This window comes from Dendrobates tinctorius, unplaced genomic scaffold (assembly GCF_039654945.1).
Source record: "Dendrobates tinctorius isolate UK_male_01 unplaced genomic scaffold, ASM3965494v1 ptg000122l, whole genome shotgun sequence".
NCBI classification, from domain to species: Eukaryota; Metazoa; Chordata; class Amphibia; order Anura; family Dendrobatidae; genus Dendrobates; species Dendrobates tinctorius.
Window position 1 is genome coordinate 4,134,902 of NW_027361790.1, and position 20,622 is coordinate 4,155,523.

General features: G+C 44.0%; 1 protein-coding gene across 4 annotated transcripts in view; it reads right to left on the reverse strand.

The window, feature by feature from the left end:
* The window catches only part of PAWR (pro-apoptotic WT1 regulator), a 177,651-nt gene that overhangs the window by 47,995 nt on the left and 109,034 nt on the right, over positions 1 to 20,622 (reverse strand). For all 4 annotated transcript variants that reach the window (XM_073541514.1, XM_073541513.1, XM_073541512.1 and 1 more), the window contains exon 3: positions 3,584 to 3,706. In XM_073541514.1, coding sequence (XP_073397615.1) covers positions 3,584 to 3,706 — 123 coding nt within the window. The remainder of the gene's footprint in view (positions 1 to 3,583; positions 3,707 to 20,622) is intronic.

The window sequence follows — 20,622 nt, forward strand, 5'->3', positions numbered from 1 at the left end:
TGACAAAGTACAGCTGTACTAAACCACTCACAACTAATGTCAAAGTATCTTTGTGGGAGAGTGGGAGACACACACATATATATATATATATACACACACACACATTTTAGTTTAAACCTTAAAGGGGTTGTCACAACATAATGACCCCTTTGTAAAATGTAACCATTCCAGTGATCAGTTAACCTCAGGAAGTCCAGTCAGCAACTGATAATGTGAGGAGCTGTGAGTGGTCACATATCTGCCATGAAAAACCACTATAGATTAAATATATTATTATAAGAAAACCCACTACAATTGAGAGGGAACAGTCCCGAGCTGGAGAAACCCATTTATGACATCTATACACCCTACTAGGGTATATGGAGAAGTGTCATCTTGACAAGGGAAAAAGGTGAACTTTTCATGTAGTCATCCATTTCTAGGCAGAAGATTGGGAACTGCTCAACACAGAACGCAAAATTGTTATAAAACAAAAAATACAAGTATTTAGTAAATCAGACAATCACGAGAGTGGATGGGTATTCCCTTTAGCGGAAGCATATTATAAATACAGGTCCACAGAACTAATGTGCTGCATTATTATTTCTCATGAAACATGGTCCAGGATTATACATCCAAAGTATTCATGAGTAGAGAAATTTATCACCTCTAGCTTCATGGATCAACTGATGGACACTTCGGTATGTGAGCTCAAAAGACGACAAATGGAGTGAAGTCCCGAAGGGTCCGTTTACACAGACCAACCAGCAGGACTAAACGCCCACTGATTGCTAAACTTGCTGATTAATGGTCGTTTAATAGCCTGTTTACACAGACAGACCTCAAACGATCTGAGCGATTTGTAATAGAATGTTGAGTGTGCATTGGCCGCCAGTGTTCTAGGCAGAGCAGGTCCTGTTTACACAGGACTATGCACGGTCAAGAAGAATGATCTTTTGCATTGTGCTAATTCATCGAGTGATCATCAGTCTGTTTTATTGAGCGAATATTGTGAACAAGGTTTCTTAAGAATGCTCAATCAGGATAATCTTTGAGTGTAAATGCAGCTTAATTGTAGGCACTTAAGGTACTGTCACACTTAGCGATGCACCAGCGATCCCGACCTGCAATATGACGCGGTCAGGATCGCTGATGCATCGCTTAATGGTCGCTAGTGAGCTGCCAGACAGGCAGATCTCACCAGTGACATAGCCGCGGTCGGGGGTCGTCACTTACCTGTCAGACGAGGCGATGAAGACGTCCTCCCGTCCGCGTCACTCGTCGGCGCCACAGGAAGCCCAGCAGGAAGCTGACGACGAGAAACGGTCCAGGACGTTCTCGCCCGATCAGCGATAATCAGCGGGGGAGCGGTCGGAGGTAAGTATCACAAATAGCGATATCGCTAGCAATATCGCTATAACGTCACAAAACCAGTGACGTTCTAGCGATATCACTTAGTGTGACAGGCCCTTAACACTCGAAATATCTCAAGAGACCTGTACTTACAATAGGTTGTCCTTGATTACAAATATCTGCTTTAAAAAGCAATTTTACAAGGAATTAGTTAAACAATAGAATGGTCTTCTATAGAAGGAATGGGGCTCTTCCTCTTATCATACGGCTATTTCAGAGGAAAAGCAGCAATGAAGTTAGGAAAACATATACACTGTACATAGAGGGGTTGAGTATTGTTTGCAAAGTAATTCCCCGTGACATTCTGTGTAGCCAGGCTTGACATCAAGGCTAATATGTGAAATAATGGAGGCCCCAGGAATGAAATGTAAATCTATTCACATGTTTCAATAATATACACAGGAAATGGGACTAACGTAGACAGTTTGCCTGGAAATGGTTTAGTTTCTCTACATTCTTGGCAATAATAAAGCAGCACATCGGGGCATCAGGGAGGGCTTCTGCACAGAAGACTACTGGTTACTAGCTAAGGAGCATGTACTACATCAGATCTCCACATTCTTCACATATCATTCACTCACAATTAAAAACGCATCTAAATTTCTAAATCGGACTTAGCAGACAATTTTGTTTACATTTAAATACCCCAAAATTTAAGCGAGAGATTAAGGCTAAAAAAGCCAGTAATTACCTACTGCATGACTACTACAAAGACACTGGCTGGAATGGCCGATCACAGTGCATGGCTTTATCATATTTTTAGACTCTCTTTTAACAGGGTTGGTGCCAATGGATTGGAGCATGGCTCACATGGTACCACTATATAAGAAAGGTAAGAAGGTAGATCCAGGTAACTGCTGTCTGTGTGCAAAGTTTTCAAGGGCATTACAAGAGATGACCTGCAGAAATAAAGTAAGTCATCCTATAGCTACATATGCATTAAGTGGGACCATACTCGGGACTACAAAACAAGAGAAGGACTTGGGCATTCTGGCTACAGGTAAGCTGAGCAACAGTACTCAATGTCAAGCAGCAGCCGCAAAAGAAAATCAGATTTTAGGATATATAAAAAGAGAGATACAATCCCGTGATTCCAACGTATTATTACCTCTTTATAAATCACTTGTGAGGCCACATCTAGTATATGGGATCCAGTTTTGGGCTCCACATTTAAAAAAGGATATTCAGAAATTAGAGTCAATTCAAAGGTGGGCAACTGGACTGTTACCAGGGATGGAAGGCCTCTCATATGATGAGAGGTCGGAAAAGTTGGGATTTTTTAGCTTACAAAAAGATGCCTCAGAGGAGATCTCATTTACATGTATAAATATATGTGTGGTCAGTACAAATGACTGTCACATGACTTTTTCCCTCCAAGGACCATACTAAGGACCAGGGGGCACTCATTACGTGTGTAAGAAAGGAGATTCCAACAGCTATATAGGAAAGGATTCTTTACAGTTAGAGCAGTCATCCTGGTATGCATGGCCCCATCGGAAAACATTAAAAAAACAAACCATTACACTTACCTTCCCGGCGCTCCCTTGCAGCATCTTGTTCTGATGCCAGCATCTGCTTAATGCTTCTAAGCAGCGCATGGCAGTGACGTCATGCGCTGCTTGCAAGCCTAAGAGCAGCTGCTACTGCGAGGGAGTGCCGAGAAGGAAAGTGTAATGTTTTTTGTTTTCTTTTTAATGTTTTCTGATGGCGCCATGCATACCAGGTTGGGGGTGGGGCCAATCATAAAGATGGGGTCATGCATACCAGGATAGGGATGGGGGCCAATCATACCAGAGTAGGGATGGGGCCCATGCATACTAGGACGAGAAGGGGGCCCTGCATACCAGGACGAGACCATGCATACTAGGATAGGGATAAAGGGGACCAATCCTACCAGGATAGGGATAAGGGGGCCATGCACACCAGAATAGGGATGAGGAGCCCATGCATACCAGGATAGGGATGAGGGGGCCATGCAAACCAGGATGGGGATGTGGGGGGTCACGTGTATCAGGATGGGGATGAGGGGGTCATGTGTATCAGGATGGGGATGAAGGGACCAAATATACCAGGATAGGGGATATTAAGTACAGAATTGACCACATATTTTGCTTAAATTTTTTTTCTCTCCTAATTTCCTCCTCTAAAACCTTGGTGCGTCTTATAGTCTGGAAAATACGGCAATTCTTACCGACTGCAAGTAGTCACTTGGGTCTATACTTAATGATTCATTCTGGAGGGTATTTTGCTGGGTAACAGAATCTTCTTTCTTCCTTTCTTTTTGTCCAGATTCGTCATCTTCATCTTCAGGGCTCTACATAAGTAAAACAAATAAATGAACAGGTCTATACAATGTGATCATGTGACTTAATAAAAAGATAAACACTATAATAAAATTGTATTCAAGTTACAGCAGGATAGTTGGCTTAATATATCACCGTGAGTACAGAAAATAATCGGGTGCACAAATACTTATTCCTACAAGATCACTAAATATAAACATGTACATTATATAGGAAATTCACAAAATAAACATATAATGACACAAGCATTGTGATAAGTGACGAGGGAAAGTGTCTTAACTCTGCTATTAAACAAAAAAATTCTTAAACTGGAGAACATTCTCACACAGAGCTAAAGTAAGACTGCAGTAGCTCAAGAGACTACATTGAATGTTCTGGGCTACTAAAATCTAATCTCATCCTGAGAGTCAATGTCACGATGTAACAATGGCCGTCTATAGATATTGTCCAACAAATCTGCGCACAGTACAGCATCTGCCTGGAGGAATGGGCCAAAATAATTTGGATATGAAATCCTGACTCACTGCGTCAGCATTCACAAAACACAAAGGGGGATATAATTTATCTAGTGGAGTGGAAGAGAATAATTAGACTTTAAAAAACATGAGACGGTGTCCATCAACAGGCTACACAGGCAGCACAACCTCTGTAAACATGTACAGACACGCTGAAGTTTCTCAAGTCACTGACACGAGAGGTCACATGGGTTACCGGCTTTATGCTGAGAAAGTGCAACATTCCTCATTGTGCCAATGCAAATTCTGCACAGATTTCTTTTCTTTCAGTCAGGGCTGGGACAAGGGGGTGCAGTGTCAGTCACTAACCACGCTCACCACTCTCTCTGCCTACACCACGGCGTCTCTCACTTCCCATAATTGAATTTGTGTCTATAAGAGTACGTGCACACGTTGCGGATTCTGCTGCGGATCCGCAGCAGATTTGGCCCTGCAGATCTGCAGCAGATCTGCAAGTGATGTACGGTAACATTTTAGCCTATTTAAAAAAAATCCACTGTGCACATGCTGCAGATTTTTCCGCGCGGATATTCTGCTTATTTCAATCTGCAGCATGTCACTTATTTTCTGCAGATCTGCAGCGTTTTGAGACCTGCTCCTTATAGGAATACGCAGGTCTCAAAACACAGGGGAAATCCACACAAAATCTACAGTAAATCTGCACTAAAACACAGGTAAAACGCAGGTGATTTTACCTGCGGATTTAGCAAAATCTGCGCAGAAAATTCCACAGCAGAATCCGCAACGTGTGCACATACCCTCAGATGCAATTGCTGTGAATGCCGTTGGCACAGAAGCAGAAGAGCTGTAATCAGCTCCCTGCTCCACCGGGTACTCCATCAGAATGCAGGCCACTTCCGGCCTGCAACCTGTTGGAGACGGAGCACGCAGGGGATGTTGGATGGTGCGATGCAGTGACGTCATTGCAACAACCAGCGCCTGCTGCTGTACTAGACCGAAGAAGAAACAGGGAGGTTGCACTGGACGGGGAGCATGGATCAAGTGAGTATAAATTTATTTTTATTTTTTTCTGCTATTATTATACCATCACAATATGGGCTGTTGGTGGGCCAGCACAACACGGGCTGTGGGGGCGCCAGCACAACACGGACTGTTGGTGCGCCAGCACAACACGGACTGTTGGTGCGCCAGCACAACACGGACTGTTGGTGCGCCAGCACAACACGGACTGTTGGTGCGCCAGCACAACACGGACTGTTGGTGCGCCAGCACAACACGGACTGTTGGTGCGCCAGCACAACACGGACTGTTGGTGCGCCAGCACAACACGGACTGTTGGTGCGCCAGCACAACACGGACTGTTGGTGCGCCAGCACAACACGGACTGTTGGTGCGCCAGCACAACACGGACTGTTGGTGCGCCAGCACAACACGGACTGTTGGTGCGCCAGCACAACACGGACTGTTGGTGCGCCAGCACAACACGGACTGTTGGTGCGCCAGCACAACACGGACTGTTGGTGCGCCAGCACAACACGGACTGTTGGTGCGCCAGCACAGCACGGACTGTTGGTGCGCCAGCACAGCACGGACTGTTGGTGCGCCAGCACAGCACGGACTGTTGGTGCGCCAGCACAACACGGACTGTTGGTGCGCCAGCACAACACGGACTGTTGGTGAGCCATCACAAGAGGGGCTGTTGGTGAGCCATCACAAGAGGGGCTGTTGGTGAGCCATCACAAGAGGGGCTGTTGGTGAGCCATCACAAGAGGGGCTGTTGGTGAGCCATCACAAGAGGGGCTGTTGGTGAGCCATCACAAGAGGGGCTGTTGGTTGTCCATCACAAGAGGGGCTGTTGGTTGTCCATCACAAGAGGGGCTGTTGCTGTGCCATAAGAAAAGAGGCTGTTGGTGAATATAGCACCAAAACAACTACAGTTAGGTCCATATATATTTGGACAGAGACAACATTTTTCTAATTTGGTTCTAGACATTACCACAATGAATTTTAAATAAAAAAATTCAGATGCAGTAGAAGTTCAGACTTTCAGCTTTCATTTGAGGGTATTCCCATTAAAATTGGATGAAGGGTTTCAGCTCCTTAACATGTGCCACCCTGTTTTTAACCCCTTCCTGACATCAGACGTACTATCCCGTCCACAGTACCCGGGCCCGTATGACCGTGGACGGGATAGTACGTCGGGCCCTTTAATGCGATACCGCGACTTAGTCGCGGTGATCGCATTAAAATTCCGACGCCATCTCACCTTACAAAAGATGGCGTCGGCATCCCGGGCTGCGATCCCGCCCCCCCTGCAACCAGAGCGCTGTGATTGGCTGTTCAATTCTGAACAGCCAATCGCAGCGTTTCTCATTGTTTCAGCCAATCAGCTTGGCTGAAACAATGATGTCCTAGGCTGGGATCGAGTACTGATGTACTCGATCCTAGAGCCGGTGCCTGGCAAAGAGCACCCGGATTGGCGCGATCGCCGATCTGATCGATCGCGCCAATCGCAGTGCACAGCGGCGCTATATCGCCGCTGTGCCCTGCCAGTACCGGCCAGGATCGGTGCTATATTAGCACCGATCCTAGGCTGGAGCCTGATGCAGGCCCAGCAGGGCCTGCAGGAGTTGGCTGGCGCGATCGATTAGATCGGCGATCGCGCCAACCACAGGGCACAGCTGCGGTCACCATGTGACCGCTCTGTGCCCTGCTGGTGACCTGGGCATGACCTGCCTAGTAATCAGAGCTGTGAGCTCCGATTCTACGCAGTTACCATGGTCACCAGGCAGATCACGGATTGGTGGGATTGATGTAATCATTCGATCCCACCAATGACAGGTCACAGCAGCGATGTGACCGCTCTGTGACCTGCCCCCTGACCTGCCTCTGACCTGTCTGACCTGTCTGCAGGGGTCCTCACTCTAGCTGAAGATTCCTGCAGAGAGGTCGGACGCAGCAAGAGCTCCTGTGCTGGGTATTGTGGTGCCACAGCTTGTAGCATCACAATCCCTGCAGAAGAAAGAAGAAAACTACAACTGTAAGTGTTAATTGATCCCTGATCCCCTGCCCAATCTATCTTCATCCCTCCACCCCCCCTCTTACCCCCCTTCACCCCCCTTTTACCCCCCTCCACCCCACTTTTGCGCCACCTCCGTGCGCAGGGCCGAGCGTTGATCGGTGACGCAGTTCACCGATCAACACTCGAGCTCGCTTTTTTTTTCCTTAGCCCCCTTTGCGCCACTTCCGTACACACATCCCGCAGCCGCAAAAGTTGGATAAGTGACACACGTCACTTATCCAAGCTTGTGCCTGCCGTTTTTCATTTTTTTCACCCCCCTTTGTGCCACCTAACTACAACCCTAACTGTTGATCCCTGCCCAATCTCTCTTCATCCACCCCAATTCCCCCATCCCCCTTCCCCCTATTTTTACCCCCCTCCACCCCACTTTTGTGCCACCTCCGTGCGCAGCCGGCGAGCGTTGATTGGTGACGCAGTTCACCGATCAACACTCGAGCTCCCTTTTTTTTCCTTAGCCCCTCCGTACACACATCCCGCAGCTGCGAAACTTGGATAAGTGACACAGTTCACTTATCAGAGTTTGTGCCTGCAGTTTTCCTTTTTTTTTTTTCCACCCCCCCTTGCGCCACCCCGTGCGCACATCCAGCAGCCTAGTTTTGCTAAGTGACACTTATCAGCTAGGGCCTGCTGTTTTAGACTTTTTTCCACAGCTTTTTCTTTACAGAAAGTTTACACCAATCACTCCCCCCCCCTCACGTACACATACAGTTTTCAATAAAGTGTACACCTAAGCACCATATTTACACAAAAATGTCATCAAATTCATCCCAACAGCGCTATTCAATGGAGGAGGCATATGCCAAACTTGCCTCCGACACCGATAGCGATTTGGATGACGATCCGACTTTTCTTTATTTTTCGGATTCTTCATCCTCTTCCCCCTCCTCATCTTCCTCCTCGGGTCCTGCGGAACCGCCACGCAGACGCTCCAGGACAGAAAATGAGGCAGCGCCCACCATGCCCGCAGCTGACCCAGTGCTCCCCGTATGGACCTCGCCCCCCGAAAATTACGAGCCACTGATTCCTGATTTTGTGGCAGAATCAGGAATCAAGTTTGACACCACCGACCTCACAGAAATTGACTTTTTCAAAGTCTTTTTCTCTGAGGATTTTGTTAACCTCATGGTGGAGCAAACTAATTTGTACGCTCGTCAATTTTTGGAGCAAAACCCGCGTTCAACATTTTCAAACTGGTCTCCTGTAGACGCAGTTGAAATGACGCAGTTTTGGGGCCTGGTCCTCCATATGGGGATACTGAAGAAGCCGGAAATTCGGCAATATTGGAGTGTTGATATTTTATACAACACTCCAGTGTTCCGAATGGTCATGGCCCGGACGCGTTTTGAGGCCATCCACAAGTTTCTGCATTATACTGATAATGCAGAGTGTCCCGCACGAGATAACCCCAACTTTGACCGTCTGTTCAAAGTTCGGCCGGGCATCGAACACTTCAACAAAAAGTTTGCTGAAGTGTACGTGCCCCAAAGGGACATCTGCGTGGATGAGTCCTTGGTTCACTTTAAGGGAAGGCTGCGATTCCGTCAATACCTGCCCAGTAAGGCGGCCAGGTACGGAATCAAACTCTATAAGTTGTGTGAGAGTACCTCAGGGTACACCCACAAGTTTAGAGTTTACGAAGGGAAGGACACCCGGATTGAACCCCCTGAGTGTCCTCCTTTCCTGGGAGTGAGTGGGAAAATTGTGTGGGATTTGGTGCACTCACTGCTGGATAAAGGTTATCACCTCTACACTGATAACTTTTATACCAGCATCCCACTCTACAAATCCCTCTCTGACCGACGTACCGCATCCTGCGGTACTGTCCGCAAAAATCAGAGAGGCCTCCCGAAGACGCTACTTGGGCAGATGCTCCGAAAAGGTGAGAGCAGAGCCCAATGTAGCGACCACCTGCTGGTGGTCAAGTACAAGGACAAGAGAGATGTCCATCTCTTGACCACCATACACGGTGATGGCAGTACCCTCTGCACTGTACGGGGTACCTCTACACAGGTCCGCAAACCATGTGTAGTGGGGTACAACAAAAACATGGGGGGAGTTGATCTCTCCGATCAACTCCTCCAACCGTACAATGCATTGAGGAAGGCCAAGGCGTGGTACAAAAAGCTGGCCGTGCACATCGTCCAAATGGCAATGCTCAACGCATTCCTGCTGTCACAATGTGCATGCCCCAGCGATACGACGTACCTTCAGTTCCAGGAGGTAGTGGTTAAGGCCCTGATGTTTGGCGCTCAGGAAGGAGCGGGCCCCAGTAACTGAAGGTGCTCGTATTGTCCCAGGTCAGCATTTTCCGGGGGTGGTCCCGCCAACCCCAAGAAAAGGCAAGCCGCAAAAAAGGTGTCGAGTTTGTTACAAAAAAGGAATACGCAGGGACACCACTTATCAATGCGACACCTGCCCAGAAAAACCTGGCCTGTGCATGAAGGATTGCTTCAAATTGTACCACACCTCCATGCACTACTAATTTACATTAGATTAGTTGGGGGCACATCTCGATTTGTTCTTTGGGGGTCTAGTATCCAAAATGATGTCATATGTGGGTTTTTTTCCTGTTTAGGCACATCAGGGACTCTGCAAATGGAACATGACGCCAGCAGACCATCAAAGTCTGCATTCCAAAACAACACTACTTCCCTTTCGAGCCCCGACATGTGCCTAAACAGTTTTTTCCCACATGTGGGGTACCAGAGTACCCAGGACAAATTGGACAACGACTTTTGGGGTCCAATTTCTCCTGTTACTCTTGGGAAAATTAAAAATTGGGGACTAAATGATCATTTATGTGGGAACAAAACAGGATTTTATATTTTCACGCCTGGGCATTATAATCTTTAGTGAAACACTTGGGGGTTCAAAGTTCTCACCACACATCTAGATAAGTTCATTAGGGGGTCTAGTTTCCAAAATGGGGTCACTTATGGGGGGTTTCTACTGTTTAGGAACATCAAGGGCTCTGCAAATGGAACATGACGCCCGCAGACCATTCCATCAAAGTCTGCTTTCCAAAACGTCATTACTTCCCTTTCGAGCCCTGACGTGTGCCCAAACAGTAGTTTTCTCCCACATGTGGGGTATCAGGGTACTCAGGACAAATTGGACAACAACTTTTGGGGTCCAATTTCTCCTGTTACAGTATAACAAAAAGACACGTCACTCCGATAATTCGATAAGGGGTGCTCAGAACAGGATACCAGTCCCAATGAATCATATAAGAAAAAAATCCGGCACTCCCAAATGCAAATAGAAGTCCCTTTTATTTTTCACAGCTTAATAATCCACATGATGTACATTCAATAACGTTTCGGTCTCTATAATGGACCTTCTTCAGACATGTGGAGCTGTGAGGATTTTCCAAAACGTTATTACTTCCCTTTCGAGCCCTGACGTGTGCCCAAACAGTAGTTTTCTCCCACATGTGGGGTATCAGGGTACTCAGGACAAATTGGACAACAACTTTTGGTGTCCAATTTCTCCTGTTACTCTTGGAAAAATTAAATATTGGGGACTAAATGATCATTTATGTGGGAACAAAACAGGATTTTATATTTTCACGCCAGGGCATTATAATCTTTAGTGAAACACTTGGGGGTTCAAAGTGCTCACCACACATCTAGATAAGTTCCTTAGGGGGTCTAGTTTCCAAAATGGGGTCACTTTTGGGTGGTATCCACTGTTTAGGCACATCAGACGCTCGTCAAACGCGACATGGCGTCCGATCTCAATTCCAGCCAATTTTAGGTTGAAAAAGTCAAACGGGGTTCCTTCCCTTCTGAGCTCTGCCATGTGCCCAAACAGTGGTTCCACCCCACATATTGGGTATCAGCGTACTCAGGACAAATTTGACAACAACTCTTGGGGTCCAATTTCTCCTGTTACCCTTGGGAAAATAAAAAAATTGTTGCTAAAATATTATTTTTGTGACTAAAAAGTTAAATGTTCATTTTTTCCTTCCACGTTGCTTCTGCTCCTGTGAAGCACCTGAAGGGTTAATAATCTTCTTGAATGAAGTTTTTAGTAGCTTCAGGGGTGCAGTTTTTAGAATGGTGTCACTTTTGGGTATTTTCTGCCATATAGACCCCTCAAAGTGACTTCAAATGTGAGGTGGTCCCTAAAAAAAATGGTTTTGTAAGTTTTGTTGCAAAAATTAGAAATCGCTGGTCAAATTTTAACCCTTATAACTTCTTAACAAAACAAATGTTGTTTCCCAAATTGTGCTGATGTAAAGTAGACATGTGGGAAATGTTATTTAGTAACTTTTTTGTGTCACATATTTCTCTGTTTTAAGGGCATACAAATTCAAAGTTTGAAAATTGCAAAATTTTCAAAATTTTCGCCATATTTCTGTTTTTTTCATAAATAAACGCAAGTTATAGCAAAACATTTTTACCACTAAAGTGAAGTACAATATGTCACGAGAAAACAGTCTCAGAATCGCCTAGATCCGTTGAAGCGTTCCAGAGTTATAACCTCATAAAGGGACAGTGGTCAGAATTGTAAAAATTGGCTCGGTCATAAGCGTGCAAACCACCATTGAGGGTGAAGGGGTTAAAGAGACCAAAAGTAATTGGACAATTGACTCCAAGGCTATTTCATGGACAGGTGTGGGCAAACCCTTGGATATGTCATTCTCAATTAAGCAGATAAAAGGCCTGGAGTTGATTTGAGGTGTGGTGCTTGCATTTGGAAGGTTTTGCTGTGAAGGAAACATGCGGTCAAAGGAGCTCCCCATGCAGGTGAAACAAGCCATCCTTAAGCTGCAAAAACAGAAAAAACCCATCCAAGAAATTGCTACAACATTAGGAGTGGCAAAATCTACAGTTTGGTACATCCTGAGAAAGAAAGAAAGCACTGGTGAACTCATCAATGCAAAAAGACCTGGGCGCCCACGGAAGACAAATGTGGTGGATGATCGCAGAATAATCTCCATGGTGAAGAGAAACCCCTTCACAACAGCCAACCAAGTGAACAACAATCTCCAGGAGGTAGGCGTATCAATATCCAAATCTACCATAAAGAGGAAACTGCATGAAAGTAAATACAGAGGGTTCACTGCACGGTGCAAGCCACTCATAAGCATCAAGAATCAAAAGGATAGACTGGACTTTGCTAAAAAACATCTAAAAAAGCCAGCACAGTTCTGGAAGAACATTCTTTGGACAGATTAAACCAAGATCAACCTCTACCAGAATGATGGAAAGATTAAAGTATGGCGAAGGCGTGGTACAGCTCATGATCCAAGGCATACCACATCATCTGTAAAACACGGCGGAGGCAGTGTGATGGCTTGGGCATGCATGGCTGCCAGTGGCACTGGGTCACTAGTGTTTATTGATGATGTGACACAGGACAGAAGCAGCCGAATGAATTCTGAAGTATTCAGAGCCATACTGTGTGCTCAGATCCAGTCAAATGCAGCCAAACTGATTGGTTGTCGTTTCATACTACAGATGGACAATGACCCAAAACATAAAGCCAAAGCAACGCAGGAGTTTATTAAAGCAAAGAAGTGGAATATTCTTGAATGGCCAAGTCAGTCACCTGATCTCAACCCAATTGAGCATGCATTTCACTTGTTAAAGACTAAACTTCAGACAGAAAGGCCCACAAACAGACAGCAGCTGAAAACCACCGCAGTGAAGGCCTGGCAGAGCATCAAAAAGGAGGAAACACAGCATCTGGTGATGTCATAGAAACATAGTAACATAGTCAGTAAGGCCGAAAAAAAGACAATAATCCATCCAGTTCAGCCTATAAAATTCTGTCAGAATAAATCCCCAGATCTACGTCCTTCTAATGAACCTAACAATAACTGTAAGATACAATATTGTTACGCTCCAGGAAGACATCCAGGCCTCCCTTGAACCCTTCGACTGAGTTTGCCATCACCACCTCCTCAGGCAGGGAATTCTACATTCTCACTGCCCTAACAGTAAAGAATCCTCTTCTATGTTGGTGGAAAAACCTTTTCTCCTCCAGACGCAGAGAATGCCCCCTTCTGACCATCACCTTCCTTGGTATAAACAGATCCTCGGAGAGATATCTGTATTTTCCCCTTATATACTTATACATGGTTATTAGATCGCCCCTCAGTCATCTTTTTTCTAGACTAAATAATCCTAATTTTGCTAATCTCTCTGGGTATTGCAGTTCCCCCATCCCCTTTATTAATTTTGTTGCCCTCCTTTGTACCCGCTCTAGTTCCATTATATCCTTCCTGAGCACCAGTGCCCAAAACTGTACACAATACTTCATGTGCGGTCTAACCAGGGATTTGTACAGAGGCAGTATAATGCTCTCATCATGTGTATCCAGACCTCTTTTAATGCACCCCATGATCCTGTTTGCCTTGGCAGCCGCTGCCTGGCACTGGCTGCTCCAGGTAAGTTTATCATTAACTAGGATCCCCAAGTCCTTCTCCATGTCAGATTTACCCAGTGGTTTACTGTTCAGTGTGTAATGGTGATAATGATTCCTTCTTCCCATGTGTATAACCTTACATTTATCATAGTTAAACTGCATCTGCCACCTTTCGGCCCAAGTTCCCAACTTACCCAGATCCATCTGTAGCAGAATACTATCTTCCCTTGTATTGACTGCTTTACATAGTTTTGTATCATCTGCAAATATCGATATTTTACTGTGCAAACCTTCTACCAGATCGTTAATAAATATGTTGAAGAGAATAGGTCCCAACACCGACCCCTGCGGTACCCCACTGGTCACAGCGACCCAGTTAGAGAATATACCATTTATAACCACCCTCTGCTTTCTATCACTAAGCCAGTTACTTACCCATTTACACACATTTTCCTCCAGACCCAGCATTCTTATTTTGTGGACCAACCTCTTGTGTGGCACGGTATCAAACGCTTTGGAAAAATCAAGATATACCAAATCCAATGACTCACCTTGGTCCAGTCTATAGCTTACCTCTTCATAAAAACTCATTAGATTGGTTTGACAGAAGCGATTCCTCATAAACCCATGCTGATATGGCGTTAAACAGTTATTCTCATTGAGATAATCCAGAATAACATCCCTCAGAAACCCTTCAAATATTTTACCAACAATAGAGGTTAGACTTACTGGCCTATAATTTCCAGATTCACTTTTAGAGCCCTTTTTGAATATTGGTACCACATTTGCTATGCGCCAGTCCTGTGGAACAGACCCCGTCGCTATAGAGTCTCTAAATATAAGAAATAATGGTTTGTCTATTACATTACTTAGTTCTCTTAGTACTCGTGGGTGTATGCCATCCGGACGCATGAGTTCAAGACTTCAGGCAGTCATTGCCAACAAAGGGTTTTCAACCAAGTACTAGAAATGAACATTTTATTTACAATTATTTAATCTGTCCAATTACTTTTGGTCCCTTTAAAAACAGGGTGGCACATGTTAAGGAGCTGAAACTCCTAAACCCTTCATCCAGTTTTAATGTGGATACCCTCAAATGAAAGCTGAAAGTCTGAACTTCAACTGCATCTGAATTTTTTGTTTAAAATTCATTGTGGTAATGTCTACAACCAAAATTAGAAAAAAATGTTGTCTCTGTCCAAATATATATTATTATTATTTATTGTTATAGCGCCATTTATTCCATGGCGCTTTACATGTAAGGAGGGGTATACATAATAAAAACAAGTACAATAATGTTAAACAATACAAGTCATAACTGGTACAGGAGGAGAGAGGACCCTGACCCCGAAGGCTCACAATCTACAAGGGATGGGTGAGAATACAGTAGGCGAGGGTAGAGCTGGTCATCCAGCGGTGTGGTCGATTGGTGGTTACTGCAGGTTATAGGCTTGTCGGAAGAGGTGGGTCTTCAGGCTCTTTTTGAAGGTTTCGATGGTAGGTGAGAGTCTGATATGTTGTGGTATAGAGTTCCAGAGTAGGGGTGATGTGCGAGAGAAATCTTGTATGTGATTGTGGGAAGAGGAGATAAGAGGGGAGTAGAGAAGGAGATCTTGTGAGGATCGGAGGTCACAGATATATGGAGGAGACAGGTTGTGGATGGCTTTGTATGTCATGGTTAGGGTTTTGTACTGGAGTCTCTGGGCAATGGGGAGCCAGTGAAGGGATTGACAGAGGGGAGAAGCTGGGGAATAGCGGGGGGACAGGTGGATTAGTCGTGCAGCAGAGTTTAGAATAGATTGGAGGGGTGCGAGAGTGTTCGAGGGGAGGCCACTGAGCAGGAGGTTGCAGTACTCAAGGCGAGAGATGATGTGGGCATGGACTAGGGTTTTTGCAGATTTTTGGTTGAGGAATGAACGGATTCGTGAAATATTTTTGAGTTGAAGTCGGCAGGATGTGGAAAGGGCTTGGATATGTGGTTTGAAGGAGAGATCAGGGTCAAGGATTACCCCGAGGCAGCGAGCTATGGACCTAACTGTATCATTACATGTATTTGTCACCAGTACCACCATCAGAATATAAATACACCATTAGAACAGCTATCAATACAGGAATATGGCACCAGAACTACCATCAGTTTTGTTGCAAACTTGCTAACTGTATTTGTCGCATGATGGACGCAGAAACCATAACACACATCCTTTTATCTATAATAGGGGTTTCACTTGGGTATCTGTCAAATGCTGAACACCTTAATTGAAATCAAATGGCCCCCTTTATAATTAGAGTGAATCTGTCACCCTCTTTGAGCTACTAATATGGCCATACAGATTAGTTCTTCCAGCTATGGGGCATATACTGCTGATAACGCTGCCTCCTCGCTTAATTTTCCTATATTGCTACTCTCCTATCTTCACAGTGTCCCTGTGACGTCAGGTACATGGCTGTAAATCCTGCCACTGCGCATTCTGAAAGTTGTCGTTCCTCTACACTGTTCCACCTTTCTATGGCCATTGGCTTCACTTTTGTTCTACACAGTCGCCGGAAAGTCCCTGTGACTTCCGGTCCTAGTGTTCTCTGGCGCGCAGAAAAGGTGAAAATTACATGCTCACTATGCACGGCTGGGGGAAAGGAAGTCGGGTGAGCACCTTTTAGGCACGCCAGAGAACACTAGGACTGGAAGTCACAGTGATTCTCTGGCGCCTGCGTAGAATAAAAGTGAAGCCAATGAAGAAAAGTGAAGAAAAGCGACTGCAGATGTGGGATTTCCAGCCATACACCTGACGTCACAATGAAGAGAGGGAAGAAGAAATAAAGGAAAACGAAGCGAGGAGGCAGCATTTTGTCTGGGCAGCGTACGTCGCATAGCCTGGAAAAACTCATTAACAAAGAGATAAAAGATGATTTTTACAGAACAAGGCATCATCCATGAGGCATACAGATATGACTAGTTTCAGCTGCCTACAACCTGTATGCCCATATTAATAGCTCACATGGGGCGACAGATTCCCTTTAAGCTATATTAGTTTCGATGACTGTCCTTGGATCTGACATTAAAAATATAGGAAGTCAGGGATGAATACTTGTCTCTTGTTTTTATGTAATTGTCCGCAAACAAAGAATGATTTCATATCTAATTGTGATGAAGCAGGTCATCACAATTAGGCTAGTTTCACCTTTGCATTTCAGGGCGCAGCGACAGCCTGCGCACGGCCGCCGCCCCCTGCCGCACCTCCGGTAGCTCCGCCTACCAGCGCATGACGCTGCATGCGTCCCCTATCTTTATCACTGGGGACGCAGGCCGTGTGCAGTATGCGTTTGGCGGCGCATGCGTCCTTTTGACGGTGCGCCAAGCGCAACCAAATTGCAACAGGTTGCGTTTGGCGCTGGTCGGCCGTCGCTGCGCCCTGAAACGCAAATGTGAAACTAGCCTTAGATATATGTGCGTACGTGTATATTTATGTATAAGATTCGTATTTTCATTTAATCTTCATGTCCCGTTCGATTGTTACTAGTATGGTGGTTACTTAGCTGTTTTGGGGTTATGTAGATTTCCTTTCATAGGGGGGGGGGGGTCCTGCTGTAATTTTTTTTTCATATTGAAGTTGCATTTCCTGGGTGACAAAAAATCCAGGCAAATTGTGATACATTTGTAATTAAACTATATGCAGGGTCAGGGCAAGGTATTCTGGTGCCTTAGGCAGATGAAGCTGATGGTGAAAAATAATTTTCTGGCACTTCCATCCATAAAATCAATCATTTTACTAGAAATTGATCATTAAATATTCCTATGACTAAAAGTGTAGTGTAAGCCAGAAAGTGTAAGGTTTTATCCAAATGATGGATCCTCAAGTGTTTAAATGGAGTTCTAATAATAAAAAGATGAATTTTATGGATAGAAGTGCCGGAAAATCATTTTTTCTTCTAGGGGAAGTAGTACATGCCCACCGCCCAGTAACAAATAAAAAAACTCTGTAAAGCACCATTGGATATAACAAGTATAACCTAAACTTTACAAACCAATACCTCCACAACAGAGAGGAGAAATTAAAGAATAAAAGCTACATGTTACTCAGCCCTGCAGCCAGTATTTCATTATGGAACCAGTTTAACATGCCGAAACCGGTGAAAAGTCCTGTTTAAAAATGAACTGCCAATTTATGGACGCAGGAGAAATATTAAATATGCTTCATACTCATTATGCATGTTTGCTGAACCTTTCATCTATTCGTTCCTCAAGAGACATATGTAGTTAATTAAATGTGTTGCAGCACCAGTACAATAAAAGTACATGATAACAAATGTAGCAAAGCACATATTACAATGCTAACTGAAAAGATGGTAATACATTGCAAGCTTTCGAGACTACTCAGGTCTCTTCATCAGGCTAGACTAATACAAAATCTGAAGTCACATATTTATGCACAATACAGCCTAGAAAAAATGCAATAGATAAAACAAGTGACGTGAAGCAGAACTATCAATATGGGAGAGGGAGAAACATAAATATAAACATTGGACCAGTTCATAGATAAGGAGTCTGGATGTTTTATGGTCCTCTGATTGGGGTCTAGTTCTGTGTTGCCCCGCAAGGTTTTAAAAGGAAATTCCTTAATTGATGTAAAAAGACATAAATCCATGCGACACATTCATTCCAGCACTGAGAATGTCAAAGTTCGTCATAAATTTGTACTCCCAAACTCGTCTCTCTCTCTGAGACTTGAAGTTACCTTTCAATACCAGTAATTTCATATCCACGCTGCTGTGATCAGGGATACAGAAATATTTTGCCACAGGTATATCCATTCTTTTTTCTCTTATTGTGTGACGATGAGCATTCATCCTTGTTCTAAGCTTTTGCCCTGTCTCCCCCACATACAGACCCCCAGTTGGACATTTAGTACAAATAATTAAGTATACCACATTACATCTACATGGAATGAATGTGTCGCATGGATTTATGTCTTTTTACATCAATTAAGGAATTTCCTTTTAAAACCTTGCGGGGCAACACAGAACTAGACCCCAATCAGAGAACCATAAAACATCCAGACTCCTTATCTATGAACTGGTCCAATGTTTATATTTATGTTTCTCCCTCTCCCATATTGATAGTTCTGCTTCACGTCACTTGTCTTATCTATTGCATTTTTTCTAGGCTGTATTGTGCATAAATATGTGACTTCAGATTTTGTATTAGTCTAGCCTGATGAAGAGACCTGAGTAGTCTCGAAAGCTTGCAATGTGTTACCATCTTTTCAGTTAGCCATTAAAAGGTATCAACCACTGAGGACTCTCAATCCTGAATATTTTTCTATCTACGGTACAAAGATATACATCTTTCCTGTATTACAATGCTGAAATGCAAAGCATCTGCTGGTATTATATGGCCGATTTTGGGAAGTGAAAAAAAAAAAAACATTCCTCGAATATCTATTGGAAGGAATGTTCCTCAGATCTGGGGAAGCAGTCTCCTTATAAGGCTTCAGCTTTGTACTCTTAGCTCACAAAATTGTTCTTATCTACTTCCAGAGATTTTCCACTGCTTTCACCTTTATCCATATATTATTATTTTTTACCAAACTAGAAAGAAAAAGTACACAGGAAATGCAATTTGGCCCAAATGTATAAAAATGTAAATTTTCAATATGTGTATGAATAATCTGGAATTCACATTACACCTACAGAGCTATAGTCACTCCATAGATACTAGTCAATAGAGAGACTAAGTAGAAAACAACCTACAATCATTATATAATACACACTGACTGGAGGTCAGAGTAATTTTATCTTGCCCATGACAATAATCAGCTGCTTACAGTTTCTAAAAAAGCAATTGAAAACTAGAATCTGATTACGGTAGTTAATACATAGATTTAGGACAGTTTTCTTGTTTGTACAGCATTTATGCACTGGAGATGGAAGTGGTATAAACTGCAGCCACTGCAATGTTGACAGAATGGGAGATGGATTAGCTTTGTAGATGAAACTAGCAGATGAAAAGTCAGAGACAATTTGGGTTTGCTGAACATAATGTTTATGCTTGCTTCAGCGTTGGATGATGTGAAACTAGATGGTCTTTCACAAAAGCACTTGGAGAGCAATTTGTAAAACTCAGACGATTTGGCAGAATAGATCTCTGAATATTTTCGGTATCACTTAGGCTATGCACAGCAAACTCTCACATCTGCATTTTTCTCTGGCGGTACCTTTGACAGAGCGTGGAGCAGGGTTCAAACCCACACACCTCCGCTTCACTCTGATCTCGGCAATCTATAGCCCCGTTCTCAGGATCGCCGGATATCTCACCTGTTGAACCACTGAACCACCCTTCTCCAAACCCAAACCGACCCCCCCACGATTAGCAAGTCACCCAACATCCTATCGAAAGGTGACGAGTTTCAGATCTGGGTATATTCCTTTAATCTTAATCTTGGAATTAAATGTATCAATCCCCCAAAAAATGGTGTGAACATAGACAATATGCAATAGATATCATTAGTCCATGAACCCAATAAAATGAAACCAAATGAACTCAACTATAGCAGGTCATTTGTCTAGCTTACTCATCAATACATTTGCCAGATGGTCATGATCTCCTGATGAGTATAGCCCTTCTCATATGGAGTGTTTAGTCTAGCATAAGTGTCCATTGCTATTTCACAGCCATAGCTCCATATTCCAGGTTAAGCAAGAGAAATATCATATGATATAATGTATTTCAATGGAAACACTGATCAATCAAATCAAAGAGACAGAATGAAATCTTCCCTTTTTTTAACTTTGAATCATTGGAGTGCTGTCTCGTATTATTAGTTGCATCCCTAATTATGGAAGTTTTAAATGCACCATATTGTCAAAGGGTCAGATGAGAACAACATAGTGTACATCTTAGAACATGGTCGAAGTTGCTCAATCAAATGTGCATCTCAGAAAACGTTTCCATGTGTACCGTTGCAAAACACAAGGACAACACCATAACAGATAAGAATGA